Here is a 15,391-nt window from a genome sequence, read left to right as displayed (position 1 = left end):
GGGAAACAAGAGGCCTGATGGCAACTGTTTCCAATCACTTGAAAATATTTGTTAGGCAAGTTATGATTCACACATATAGGCCTAATCAGCATAGCCGTGGGAAGTTGGGGTGCTGCAGCAACCCCCTGAAAAATCAGAATCAAATATATAAACAGTATATATATATTTTTTTTTTAAGTCACAAAAGTAGTGCACTGGGTCTTTACTAGAATTAGCTGACTGATATGCCTGCCATGCCTGTAGCATGGGCAAAAAACATTTTTTTCATCATCTCTACTGTAGCAAAAAAAGGTAGTTGTATAATTGAGAACAGTCTTGTAGCATACAATCGTTTTAATAGTAAGAGTTGTTGCCCTGTCCCTTTCTGTGTCAAGCAATTATTTTTTATATTCCACAAGTAATATCAGATGAACTGCTATTGTGACAAATGCTGGTAAACACTCAAATATATTTTGTTAAAAACATTTCACAAAAGTTGTGCACTCGGCCGTTACTGGGTCCCGTATTAGCAATATAGAGGTCGTCAGCACGGGCACCCCAAAAAATTCTGCATCCCCCCATCGGCAAAAGAATCACAGCACCTCACCCCCAAAATACTTCTCGTGGGTATGCTAAGCAGCAATCTTATTGTGGGTCCTTCAGTAGGCCTAAAGAACAGAGAAAATGACATGAGATGATACATGTTGGTAAGAGACAACCTTTCACTGTTCCTACTATATTGAAAAGGTAATGTCAACATATTCAGAAAAAATGAGGGATTCCATCAAGCTGTTGCTCAATTTGATTTAGCCCTTCCCTTATGTTCGAAAATGCTAGACATGTTATGGGCACATTTTTGTGAATCATAATTTGTAAAAACTAATCTTTAGCTTAACTTCGGAAAAGTGTTGCTCAACCTCTGAACCTCAAAGGGAAATAATACATATATGTCTGTGTTCAGCATGGAGGCACCATTTGGGTGCAGGAAGCGGCTTGATTGTAGGGGAGAATCTCAATTGGTTTTGGTTGCCTCCTCTTCTCTGTCCTCTCCTCGCTAGTTTAAAAAGGTGAAAGGTAATCGAGCTTAGGAAAGGAAACGTGTTAACAAATGGCTTGTACGAAATTAGACTCTCCTTCTCGACTCTTATGTCATCAGGCAAATTATGTTTACAGGGGTGAAATCCCCAAATAAATGTGTAAAGTGATTAAAAACTATTTTATTTTATAGATAAAAGGATAATAGCATGTCGTTTATAAATGTGTGCATGCAATTCTCCATAGAAAAAACAACAGCTGATTCAAAGGGGGTGTGGTGAATTTTAAAACACTTCTGTGCTAGCCACCGAAAGGACACTCTCGAGCAATGTTCCCTCTAAGCTGCTCACATGCTCAGGCAAGCACCTCCCAGGACTGCCATGCAGAATAAATATCAGCCCGCGCAGAGAAGCACGAGATTGAACTTCACTCAACTTTCTAGTTTTCCCCTTTAGTGAACACTGTAAAAGTTTCCCTCTACTGTGGGAATTGTGATCGAATCAACACAATATTAGACACTTTCAATGCAACATACCAAAACAAAACAAACTATGCAAGAAATGTTCTTGTATGCAGAGCGCATTGGAGTAGGATTCTATTCCATTGACAGGCATGACTCTGACCCGTACTCGACACAGACCGGTGCGCCATAACCAATTATAGCTGCGGTATCCCTATATGCAAATAGACTATTGCCATATATGGATCTGTGCCATTCACTTTGAACTGGACGGTGTTTACAGCATGAGTGGTCGCAAAGTAGATGCACTTGTTTTGCTGCATGTAGCCACATTTACACATTTGTTCATATTCTTGCTTAGTAATTTAGTTATTAGCCCAGTTATAGCTCATTTCTAGTCAGCAATAGGGCAGTGGTTGTTTCCTACAAAAGCACAAAAAGTGTGCATTTCTAGCCATCTTTGAAAAGCAAGTCAGAGAAAAAGCTTTGTTGTATTTTGAGACAGGCTTGAATAAGACAGGCTTGAATAAGCCAAGTAGCCAATAGGCAGAGGGTTGCATAATTTGTCTGATTCTCCGTAATAATGATATGGGAATAATAATGCTTTTAATTTTGTAAAGTGGTTTCTTGCATCAAGCAACACAACATTTTCAGTCACCTCCTTGTCTGAAAGACAAGTGGATGAACAGATTAATGTCAATCCATACATGTTTTTTTCAAAACTCTCATGAAATGTAGGTCTACATTGAACACCACACATTGGCTGCTACTGTAGGCTGAATATTAGAACAGCTATTTCCATGTTAAAATGTTATGGGATGCATTTTATCCATAGTTTTTATGGTAGGCCACTCTGATAGGCCTACATTATGATGAAATTGCCACAGTAGCCTACTTGGCCACAGTTATAATTGTATCTTAAAGCAAATACAGCCTCTGTGTTCAGAGTAAACTCGCACCAGAAGTTATAAAGAATTTTCACAACATTCAACTGTGCACTCAGCAGACCTGAAATTTGCACATTGTTAGAGGGAACTTTGCTCGCAAGTATTCTCGGCGAGAGGCTACTGAGTAGTGGAGGACACTTCTCTTTTCGCCTACTAAAGAGTTGACACTCCCCTTTGACCAAGTGACCACTTATTGGTTTTCCAGGACATGGAGGAGAAGTGGATGGAGGAGTCGAGGAGAGGACAGACCTTGAGAATCTCCATAGGACACACCATTCAAGAGGTCATAAGAGGTCAAGGTCAAGTGGCAGGTCAAACTGACTTCAGATCAGTGTTTCTCAGCTTCTGATCATAGTTATACACCGAACAAAAATATAAAGACGCAACATGTAAAGTGTTGGTCCCATGTTTTATAAGCTGAAATAAAAGAAACCACAAATTTTACCCACAAAAGGCATATTTCTCTCCAATTATGTGCACAAATTTGTTTGCATCCCTGTTAGGGAGCATTTCTCCTTTGCCAAGATAATTCATCCACCTGATAGGTGTGGCATATCAAGAAGCTGATTAAACAGCATGATCATTCCACAGGTGCACCTTGTGCTGGGGACAATAAAGGGCCACTCTAAAATGTGTAGTTTTGTCACACAATGCAACAGTCAGAAACCATTTCAGGGAAGCTCATCAGCCTGCTCGTCATCCTCACCAGGGTCTTGATCTGACTGCAGTTTGGCATCGTAACCGACTTCAGTGTGCAAATGCTCACCTTTGATGGTCACTGGCATGCTGGAGATGTGTGCTCTTCACGGATGAATCCCGGTTTCAACTGTACCGGGCAGATGGTTGACAGAGTGTATGGCGTCGTGTGGACAAGCGGTTTGCTGATGTCAATACGTGCCCCATGGTGGCGGTAGGGATTATGGTATGGGCAGGCATAAGCTACGGACACTGAACACAATTGCATTTTTCAATGGCAATTTAAATGCACAGAGATACTTTGACAAGATCCTGAGGCCCACTGCCGTGCCATTCATCCTCCGCCATGACCTCATGTTTCAGCATGATAATGCACGGCCCCATGTCCCACAGATCTGTACACAATTCCTGGAAGCTGAAAATGTCCCAGTTCTTCCATGGCCTGCATACTCACCAGACATGTCGCCCATTGAGGATGTTAGGATGCTCTGAATCAATGTGTACAACAGCATGTTCCAGTTCCTGTCAATATCCAGCAACTTTGCACAGCCATTGAAGAGTGGGACAACATGCCACAATCAACAATCTGATCAACTCTATGTGCGGAAATGTGTCGCGCTGCATGAGGCAAATGGTGGTCACACCAGATACTGACTGGTTTTCTGATCTACGTACCTAACTTTTTTAAAGGTATCTGTGACCAACAGATGCATATATGTATATGTATTCCCAGTCGTGAAATCCATAGATTAGGGTCTAATTTATTCATTTCAATTGACTGATTTTCTTACATGAACTGTAACTCAGTAAAATCTTTGAAATGATTGCATGTTGCATTTATATTCATGTTCAGTGTACAGCCCTGTAATCGGCATGGTTGCATCATTCTTGTGCAGAAAGCAGCTTGGTTCTAGGACACAGTTCAAGAGTTATCAAGGTCAAGGTCAAATTGTGGGTCAAATTGCCCCAGAACATCATGGATGTCACTTACTTTGTTCCGGGTTGTGTTAATTTATTTTCTGTTTTTACAAGTTTGAAACCCGTACAAATGAATGCAGATGCAGTTTCATGTCATTTTTTTTTTTGTTAAATAGTATTTTATTGATTTCAAACAAAATTGTTCCATTGACCCACAACATAAAAGCCCTGGCTTTTCGGTTGGTCAGTGTGCATATGGGCAACTGTTGACAGTATTGTGCAAGACTTTCTGGCCCAGACTCCAGCAGCACTGTCCTTCAACCACTACCCTGATGCCCAGCCTGGCAAACACACATAACACATAGAAAGAACACATAGAACAGGAGCCACTCAATAACCTTTTGACACAGCCCACAGTCAACACATACTAAGCCATCCACGACGTTTCCTCTACATTACCCATATTTAAAAAATACTACAGTTTACTATAGAATACTACAGTACTTTTTATAAAAATTCTGTAGTAAACTGTAGTAAATATTACATTAATGTCTGCAAAAACACTACAATCCTCAAAAACACCACTTATTTATTACAATATTTAATTTGCATATCCCAATTTGTGGCACCCATAAGTGAGAAACCTACATGCCAAGTATAGACCATATTGTATTGCATAGAAAAGAGGAGAAGCAGTCCTACTGACCTGTAGGTTATGGAACAATTGCTCTTTTACTATTTCTCCAGTAGGTTTCCTCAAGGAGAATGCCTCCACTTCTATGTCAAAGATAATAAAACAAAAACACTACAGTAAATACTACAGTATATTACAGTCTGCAAAAACACTTCAATAAATACTACAGGAGACTACAGATTTTACTGCAATCCACAAAACACTAAATTAATTACTATAGTATATACAACAGTTTTATTTTACTACAGTATTTATAGTATAGTTAACTGTAAATACTACAGTATATTACAGTCTGCAAAAACACTACAGTAAATACTACAGTATATTACAGTCTGCAAAAACACTTCAAAAAATACTACAGGAGACTACAGATTTTACTGCAATCCACAAAACACTAAATTAATTACTATAGTATATACAACAGTTTTATTTTACTACAGTATTTATAGTATAGTTAACTGTAAATACTACAGCATAGTACAGTAAATACTACAGTATTCACTGTGGGGTTTTTGCAGACTTAGTGAATAAAGTCCACAAAAACACTACAGTGAATACTATAGTATTTATACCACAGTACAGTATGGTATTTCATGTGGGTAGGCCTACAGTATGTGAAATCTAAAATGCTGTTCTCAGATATTGCAAGTAAATGTAACGTTATCATGCCCATGATTCATGAAGGTCCAAAGAGCTGATCACACTATGACAACAGAGATATGGTGATGGCCACAGTCTAGACACATAGGATCAGAATAAAAAACTTGCATCTGGCTAATATCTACTGTACTGTAATTGACCCTCGAGTTTCTATTAAAAAAGCAACATTTTTATTTTGGCATCAACTCATTACAGTCTGAGTGGCCGTCCAGTTTATTTGAAAGTGTTATAAGCTTTTATGACACCCTCACCCTACCCTCATGTTTATTTATTTATATACTGGATTCTTGACATATCTCACTCTAATATATCTACTGCTGTGCATATCATTCTTAGTGTATCTTGTGTAAATGATTCCAGTGCACATACGTATAGAGTGCGTTTTTATCACTCTTACAGTGCTATTTGGTTAGTTAATTGGATACGTCCCGACGCTCTTGATTCCTTGTTTTTTTAATTACTTGTTTTACTTTTTTTGTTTGACATTTTACTGCATTTTTAGGAGCTAGTAAGATAAGCATTTCACTGCACACGCTAAAACATCTGCTATACTGTGTACACAACCAACAAACTTTGATTTGATTTGATAGTTACTTTATAGCATCTGACATAAGTACTAAGATCTGTTATGATGCACTTGTAGTGTTACAGTGCATCATGTTCCATTACATAATTACTAACAATGATAATGATTCAATTTACAGTAAGTGTCACAATCTTACCTACAGTATATTGCCTTATTATCATATAGGCCTACCCCTCCCTTATGTTCTTATTTGTTCGTTTCTGTTGCCCAGTGAGTGAAATTGTGACGCACCATGATCGCTGTAAACTTCTAACCATGTGGCCCAATAGAGCTGGTACGATAAACCGGAAATTATCAATACCAACCGAACCGACCATTTATTGATAATAACTATAAGTAGCCTTTACTCGAAGAATGTGAAGTTTTAAATTAAACGGGACAATGGAAGCCACAACATTCAAAGTAGTGGTAGTCATTTTAAGGGTAATATTCAAAAGTAACTGGTGCACATTCATGTTTTAAACTTATCATTACATTTATCGTTATTGTCATAATCCAGTACATTTATTGTCATATGGATTTTGTTCCATATCACCCAGCTCTATGTCTTAATTGTTACTTCGGGTAGTTTGGATACTGGTTACCGATTGACTAAAACAACATTAGGCCTTGTGTATGTGAGACTATGACTATGACTATGACGTTAGCTTTTTCACCTTTAAATCATTGTGCCTTTTCACCTCGATAAAATGACTACATCAACAATAGTTTGACATGCCAATGTACAAAATAAGCATTTAGATTAACTTGAGAGAAACCAAAACGAAAATAACATAATGAAACAAACAAAGTGGGCACTTACCTGCTTCACTGACTGGTGTGCAGAAAAAGGGATACATTGTGAGTTTGGGAATACAACAAAAGGAGGAGCTATGCTGGACAGTTTGGCATGGAGTATACAGAAGGACACCGAATTCACAACAAGCAACAATGTGTCTGTCAGCGTAATTAAAAAGTTGAGGGAAGAGGGGCGCGATATAGCTTCCCACCAGTGAACGACTACATATGGTATGTAACTGTTAGCTAGCTAAATCATTCTAATGTACCCTGACAATATAACCAATAGTTATGTACAGTCGTGGCCAAAAGTTTTGAGAATGACACAAATATATATTTTCATAAAATCTACTGCCTCAGTTTGTATGGTGGCAATTTTGCATATACTCCAGAATGTTATGAAGAGTGATCAGATGAATTGCAATTAATTGCAAAGTCTCTCTTTGCCATGCAAATGAACTGAATCCCCCAAAAACATTTCCACTGCATTTCAGCCCTGCCAATAAAGGACCAGCTGACATCATGTCAGTGATTCTCTCGTTAACACAGGTTTGAGTGTTGACGAGGACAAGGCTGGAGATCACTCTGTCATGCTGATTGAGTTCGAATAACAGATTGGAAGCTTCAAAAGGAGGGTGGTGCTTGGAATCATTGTGAGGCGAAGACTTTTGGAGGATGGCCTACTGTCAAGAAGTGCAGCAAAGAAGCCATTTCTCTCCAGGAAAAACATCAGGGACAGACTGATATTCTGCAAAAAGTACAGGGATTGGACTGCTGAGGACTGGGGTAAAGTCATTTTCTCTGATGAATCCCCTTTCCGATTGTTTGGGGCATCCGGAAAAAAGCTTGTCCGGAGAAGACAAGGTGAGCGCTACCATCAGTCCTGTGTCATGCCTGATATACTGTAATCTATTCTACTCTATCTTAGAGCACATCTTGCATTACTCATCTTATATGTACAGTATATACTGAATTCTATTCTATTCTACTCTATCTTAGTCTATGCTGCTCTGACATTGCTCATCCAGATATTTATATACTCTTAATTCATCATTCTTTTACTTAGATTTGTGTGTATTGGGTATACAGTTGAAGTCGGAAGTTTACATACACTTAGGTTGAAGTCATTAAAACTTGTTTTTCAACCATTCTACAAACTTCTTGTTAACAAACTATAGTTTTGGCAATTCAGTTAGAACATCTACTTTGTGCATGACACAAGTAATTCTTCCAACAATTGTTTACAGACAGATAATTTCACTTACAATTCACTGTATCACAATTCCAGTGGGTCAGAAGTTTACATACACTAAGCCTTTAAACAGCTTGGAAAATTCCAGAAAATAATGGCATGGCTTTAGAAGTTTCTGATAGGCTAGTTGACATCACTTGAGTCAATTGAAGGTGTACCTGTGGATGTATTTCATGGCCTACCTTCAAACTCAGTGCCTCTTCGCTTGACATCATGGTAAAGTCAAAATAAATCAGCCAAGACCTCAGAATTTTTTTTAGACCTCCACAAGTCTGGTTCATCTTTGGGAGACATTTCCAAACGCCTGAAGGAACCACTATCACCTGTACAAACAATAGTACACAAGTATAAACACCATGGGACAATGCAGCCATCATACGGCTCAGGAAGGAGACGCATTCTGTCTCCTAGAGATGAACGTACTTTGGTGTGAAAAGTGCAAATCAATCCCAGAACAACAGCAAAGGACCTTGTGAAGATGCTGGAGGAAACAGGTACAAAAGTATCTATATCCACAGTAAAACGAGTCCTATATCAACATAACCTGAAAGGCCGCTCAGCAAGGAAGAAGCCACTGTTCCAAAACCGCCATAAAAAGCCAGACTACAGTTTGCAACTGCACATAGGGAAAAAGATGGTACTATTTGGAGAAGTCCTCTGGTCTGATGAAACAAAAATAGAACTGTTTGGCCATAATGACCATCGTTATGTTTGGAGGAAAAAGAGGGAGGCTTGCAGGCCAAAGAACACCATCCCAACCATGAAGCACGGGGTGGCAGCATAATGTTGTGGGAGTGCTTTGCTGCAGGAGGGACTGGTGCACTTCACAAAATAGATGGCATCATGAGGAAGAAAAATGATGTGGATATATTGAAGCAACATCTCAAGCTTGGTCGCAAATGGGTCTTCCAAATGAACAATGACCCCAAGTATACTTCCAAAGTTGTGGCAAAATGTCTTAAGGACAACAAAGTCAAGGTATTGGAGTGGCCTCAAGCCTATAGAAAATTTGTGCGCAGAACTGACAAAGCTTGTGCGAGCAAGGAGGCCTACAAACCTGACTCAGTTACACCAGCTCTGTCAGGAGGAATGGGCCAAAATTCACCCAACTTATTGTGGGAAGCTTATGGAAGGCTACCCAAAATGCAATACTACCAAGTACTAATTGAGTGTATGTAAACTTCTGACCCACTGGGAATGTGATGAAAATAATAAAAGCTGAAATAAATAATTCTCTCTACCATTATTCTGACATTTCAAATTCTTAAAATAAAGTGGTGATCGTAACTGACGTAAAAAACAGGGAATTTTTTACTAGGGTTACATGTCAGGAATTGTGAAAAACAGAGTTTAAATGTATTTGGCTAAGGTGTATGTAAACTTCCGACTTAATATGGACCCTACAGCTATTCTATTTCTGACTGTTTAGGCATTAAGGCTTGCCTATCTGTCATATCTTCTTTTGGTTTTCATTCTCGTGCTTTTTTCTTCATTACCCACCCTAATTCGTCAATTCTGCTAACTTAACTGTAAAGGTCTTATTAGATATTTAAATGTTTTTTCATGTCTTTTTTTAATAATACCATAAGACCAAAAATATGCTGCTTAAGAGATTTCAAATATAAGGCTACCTACCACTCAGCGTTATTCTACAACCCTGTAATTAAAGTGCAGGGCAGGAGGAACCGGGGAAGGAGGGATGGGGGCAGTGAAGGGCAGACAGGGAAGGAGGAATGATTTACAGGGAGGGTCTTCCGGGTAGGGAGCGACCAATGGGTGGGATTCCCTGTGGGCCCTGCTTTTTGTTTTACATTAATGGGCTTATCAACACTAAAATGAAATAAAAAATACATTTTAGAAAATAATGGCAACACTAGCTATTCTCTCATGTAATTTGAAAGGCCTTATTAATATTCCTATCAAGAGTTCCAGCTGTCTTGATATTCTAGCAAGACACCAAACAAAACCAAAGGTGTAACCATAATGATACATAAACTCAAAATCACCATCCTTGGTAAAGGCAAAGATCAAGAAGGCAGAATCACTTTCCTCAAATGTATCCATAATGGAAAGTAAATTGCCTTTATTAATGTGTATGCTCCAAATTCATATGATCCTATGTTTTTTTTAATTCCTTGAACAGCATATTGTTAGAATTAACTGAATTCCAACTGGTTATTGGGACAGACATGAATTCCATTCTGGACATGCGGAACAAATCTAATAAGACCAACTACAATCTGCAGGCATTCAAGGCTCTCCAACGTTTACTGTCTGATTATAACCTTGTTTCCTCGTGAGCTCATAACCCTAAAACAAAAGAGTACACTTTCTATTTAAACAGGTACAAAACATTCTACCAAATCAATTTTGTATTATTATCTACTCCTAGAAATGTGACATGTGAGCCTATCTGATCATCATACTTATTACTGCCAGATACAAATGTCAGAATCTGCTAAAAGAGCCACAAGATGGCGCTTTAATGTGTCCTTACTACAAAATCCTACTTTCTGTCAACAATTTGAAACTTCGTTGAATTAATTCATAATGATCAACAAAAATTCAGTCGATGATCCTTGGATTTTATGGGACGCCTTTAAAGGTTTTATTAAAAACAATACAACTGCATTTGCATCTGGGCTGAATAAATCACAATTAAAGACGATTTCAGAATTGGAAAAGTTGTTAACAATGTTAGAACGTTCTCAACAAACACTTTTTCAGACCAGGTAGCGACTACTCTCTTCAAAGTCAAGACAGAACTAAATCTATTGATAAGACAGAGAGCAGAAGTTTGCCATCCATCGAGTTAGACTCAACTTTACTTCCATGTTAATCAACCCAGTCATCTACTGGCTAACAAGCTTCGCAGTAATGATCAATTAAAAGATATTGCAACTATTGAATCTGATCAGGTGAACTACTATCAGAACCCAAATTAATCAACAAAAAGATTATCCCATTTTGATAAAGAATTGTACACCTCTGATTGTGAATCCACACCAATTGATTGATTGATGTAAGAACCAACCAATTGATGTAAGAACTCCTCTCAACTGAGGAAGCCGGCTTGCTGGGAGCCCAAATTTCTCTCCGTGAACTCAAAAGGGCATTGAATAACATGAATAAAGGCAAATCACCTGATTGTAACAGTATTCCTCCTGAGATCTCTTTAAATTTTTGGAACCAACTAGGTCCACTGTTACTTGAAATGATTATCACAGCCGTTCAATATCGCTCTGAACCCAAAGGTTCATTTGGAAGAGATGCAAATACAGCACTAATTGAGCTTTTATTTTTAAAAAGACACCACCCAGTGTTCTCACTATCACCCTCTATCTTTGATAAACAAAGATATTAAACCATTGTCATCCCATCTCCGAAATGTACTTATGCAAATTGGTACCTCTCGACGAAAGCAAGTTTGTTAAAAAACTAATATCCTCAGATATTTTTTTTTTTTTACTTAACTAGGCAAGTCAGTTAAGAACAAATTCTTATTTACAATGACGGCCTAGGAACAGCCTTGTTCAGGGGCAGAACAACATATTTTTACCTTGTTTACATTGTCAGCTCTGGGATTTGATCTAGCAACCTTCGGGTTACTGGCCCAACGCTCTAGCCGCTAGGCTACCTGCTGCCCCATCCATCGTCTATTACTTATTTTACATGCTTCATGAGAAACCAAAGCTCCTTGGGCAGTTCTATTTCTCAATGCAAAAAAAGCTTTTGATAGACTAGAATGGTCATAGTCAGGTTTGGAACATATCGGACGGCTCCAATTTTATTATGTGATTAAAATACTCAGCCATAGTAATAACAGGCAATACCTGCTCTTTTCCGTTCAGAATAACTAGAAGTAGCAGGCAAGGTGATTCCATCTCACCTCTGCTATTTATATTGTCTATGGAACCCCTGGCCCAGGCAATTTGACAATCAAAAGAAATTACACCAATATCTCTCAATTCTAGGGATCACGTCATATCATTATACGCTGACAATATCTTACTTTATCTAGACATATCTCAATCCCTCCCAAAAGCTTTGAAAATCATAGAGCTGAATTTGTTATAAAAGTTATAAAATAAGTTATAAAATAAATCTAACCAAATATGTCCTACTGCCTCTCAAGACCCCGATGGAGGACTCCATCTCTACTTATGGGGTCCCATTTTTCCCATTTTAAATATTTGTGAATAAATATACAGTATCAGTCTAAAGTTTGGACACATCTCATTCAAGGGTTTTTCTTTATTTGTACTATTTTCTACATTGTAGAATAATAATGAAGACATCAAAACGATGAAATAACACATATGGAATCATATAGTAACCAACAAAGTGTTAAACAAATCAAAATATGTTTTATATTTGAGATTCTTCAAAGTAGAAACCTTTTGCCTTGATGACAGCTTTGCACACTCTTGGCATTCTCTCAACCAGCTTCATGAGATAGTCACCTGTAATGTATTTCAATTAACAGGTGTGCCTTGTTAACTTCTTAATTAAGCCATTCAGTTGTGTTGTGACAAGGTAGCGGTTGTAGTAAAAATAAAATTAAAGTTAAGTAAAAACAAATTATTTTTCTTGGTTCTCTAGATTGACTTGATAAGTGTCCTTAATGGGATCAAAGTATCTACCACATGGTGTACACAGTCTCTCTCACACACACACACAATTTGAGACTTGAGGAGACAAGAACAATTGTGCAGGCAATATAACGATTGATGAAGGCATTGATGTTTGTTAAAAATATTTTGTCATCTGATTTCATGTTGACCTAACCCTGTATAACCCCAATGGACATGTCAAATAATGCAATCGGGGGCTAGCGACCTGGTTGTAAACCTAGTTGTTAAACCCAATGTCTATCCCACAAAACAAAGTCATTGTGAATTGTGTATTAGATTACAGATATAATGATTTGGAGTACTCTACAGACCACTCTATACTCCTGTATACCCTTGAAGTGTTATCACTGGGCAGGAAACTTTTCCAAACACTGCCATCTTGCCAGTCTGCAAATCCCACAACTGCCAGGGGAGCCTAACCAACTTTCCATGCATGCCATTGTCACACACCTCTCACATTCCCACACCACTTCCTATATTGTGAACTTGAAGTTCAGTGATTAAAGATCAGTATTAGCATTACATAATCTCTCATCAAAATAAATAGGATTTTGTTTGATATTTCTCTCACACATACTACTCACTCACTCAGTCTCTATCTTGTTTTCACTCTATCGTTCTTTCCATCCTTCCTTCACTTCGTGGCACCGTCATAGGATGCCACTTTTCCAACAAGTCAGTTCGTAAAATTTCTGCCTTGCTAGAGCTGCCCCAGTCAACTGTAAGTGCTGTTATTGTGAAGTGGAAACGTCTAGGAGCAACAACGGCTCAGCCGCAAAGTGGTTGGCCACACAAGCTCACAGAGCGGGACCACCGAGTGCTGAAGCAAGTAGCATGTAAAAATTGTCTGTCCTCGGTTGCAACACTCACTACCAAATTCCAAACTGCCTCGGGAAGCAATGTCAGAACAATAACTGTTCGTCAGGAGCTTCATGAAATGGGTTTCCATGGCCGAGCAGCCACACACAAGCCTAAGATCACCATGTGTAATATCAAGTGTCGGCTGGAGTGGAGAACGCTACCTACCCGAATGCATAGTTCCAACTGTAATGCCTACCCAGAAGAGTGGAGGCTGTTATTGCCGCAAAGGTGGAATTAACTCCATATTAATGCCCATGATTTTGGAATGAGACGTTTGACAAGCAGGTGTCCACATACCTTTGGTCATGAAGTGTTGAGAGGGAGACTGGCTGTGGCAGCCAAAACAGACAAATACATCTAAACGTTTCCAACACCATACTGAAAGCAATGCGTGTTACCGTTCAGATTGAAAGTCGGGCTCTAAATAAAACCTCCCCCACCGGAAGGAAGATACATTTGTGAATAGATTCTAAAGTTAGCTAGCATCTATGAATAGGTTATCTCTCCCTGTGCTTTTCTTTTTTTATGGCCTGAGGGTCATCGGTCTTTGTTGAAAGTGCCTGGACACTATCCATTCCACACTAATATGTTGCCAGGTGCCAGTCTGCTGCCCGTTTGGAAATATGTCACTCTGGCCATCGCAGTCATGAAAAAAGTGTTGCGAAAGTGCACAGATAAAACTATCTCTGAAGGACCAGGTCCAACTTCAAACTGTCACTGACCCTTGATTAATTCATCAGAACTGGATGGGCAGCCATGTGCAAAGTTTGATACAGTGAATGAGACCTGAAATCACCTTTATTAAAATAAATGGAAAAATAGTATCAGTTATTTTAACAGATTTTATATTTATATTACAATATTGTGAAAAATGTATACATGACAGAGACATTTAAAATGAATACATTGGGAATTTAAATATATACTGTAAATTGAAACTTATTAACCAGATATAGTATTATTATGTAAAAACAGTGAGTAAAATGAGAATTATTCCCAGTGTTTTCCTAGTGTGTTTTTGATAAAGGAGACCTAGAGGCCTTATATACTGTAAGTGAGGATACAGTGCATCACCCCATTACATGAAATCTCCATTCAACCTCTGACTTTTATTTGATAGGATCTACAGACTTATACAAGTCTCGAAGCACCCAGACAGATGTCACTTAATCTGTGTGTTGAGGCAAAAATGTGGCTCTAGGACAGGGTTCTCCAACTGGCGGCCCGAGGGCCGAATTTGGCTCATACGTGGTTTTATTTGGCACCCCAAGGTTTCTGAGCAAAAAAAATACAATGTTTTTATTTTTTCATTGTTGGACATAATAGATTGTAAAAACACCAGGAGATCAGCTCCAAGTGATTTTAATTTGAGAAATCTGTTCCCAAGTATTCTCACGCTTAATAGACATTATATCTGTTTGGGCTTCTTGCGGTCAATTTGCAGTCTCCAAATTATTTGCAATTATGTTCCGGTCCCCCGACCCTCCACTCAAGAAAAAATAGGCCCGCGGCTGAATCTAGTTGACATACATAATACAGTGCTTTTTGTGACGGGAAATATTTTGTCCATATCGTGGCTAAGAATGTCCATATCAATTCCTCGTGTTACTTGTCTCCTGTAGTTTGGTCTGGATCCTTCAGGTGGTTATAGCTGTAAAGGTTTTTCTGGTTGAGGAAAGTGAAAGGACTTGGTGGTGCAACTCCAATTACGGTCTCTCTCTCTCTCTCTCTCTCTCTCTCTCTCTCTCTCTCTCTCTCTCTCTCTCTCTCTCTCTCTCTCTCTCTCTCTCTCTCTCTCTCTCTCTCTCTCTCTCTCTCTCTCTCTCTCTCTCTCTCTCTCTCTCTCTCTCTCTCTCTCTCTCTCTCTCTCTCTCTCTCTCTCTCTCTCTCTC

At 38.7% G+C, this 15,391-nt stretch overlaps 1 protein-coding gene across 2 annotated transcripts in view; it reads right to left on the bottom strand.

Moving 5' to 3' along the window:
- LOC110533663 (diacylglycerol O-acyltransferase 2) overlaps positions 1 to 6,864 on the bottom strand; it is a 35,202-nt gene extending 28,338 nt beyond the window's left edge. The window contains exons 1-2 of one of the 2 annotated variants that reach the window (XM_021618094.2): positions 6,778 to 6,831; positions 4,742 to 4,812 (exon numbers count right to left, since the gene is read on the bottom strand). Coding sequence is in view for 1 of the 2 variants with exons in the window: in XM_021618093.2 (XP_021473768.2) it covers positions 6,778 to 6,814 (37 nt within the window). In the remaining variant the exon portion in view is untranslated. Of the gene's footprint in view, positions 1 to 4,741; positions 4,813 to 6,777 lie in introns of both variants that reach the window. The other variant, XM_021618093.2, reaches the window with a different exon arrangement.
- Positions 6,865 to 15,391: the final 8,527 nt, after the last annotated feature.

This window comes from Oncorhynchus mykiss, chromosome 10 (genome assembly GCF_013265735.2).
Source record: "Oncorhynchus mykiss isolate Arlee chromosome 10, USDA_OmykA_1.1, whole genome shotgun sequence".
Taxonomy (NCBI): Eukaryota; Metazoa; Chordata; class Actinopteri; order Salmoniformes; family Salmonidae; genus Oncorhynchus; species Oncorhynchus mykiss.
This window is presented reverse-complemented; position numbering and strand designations above follow the sequence as displayed.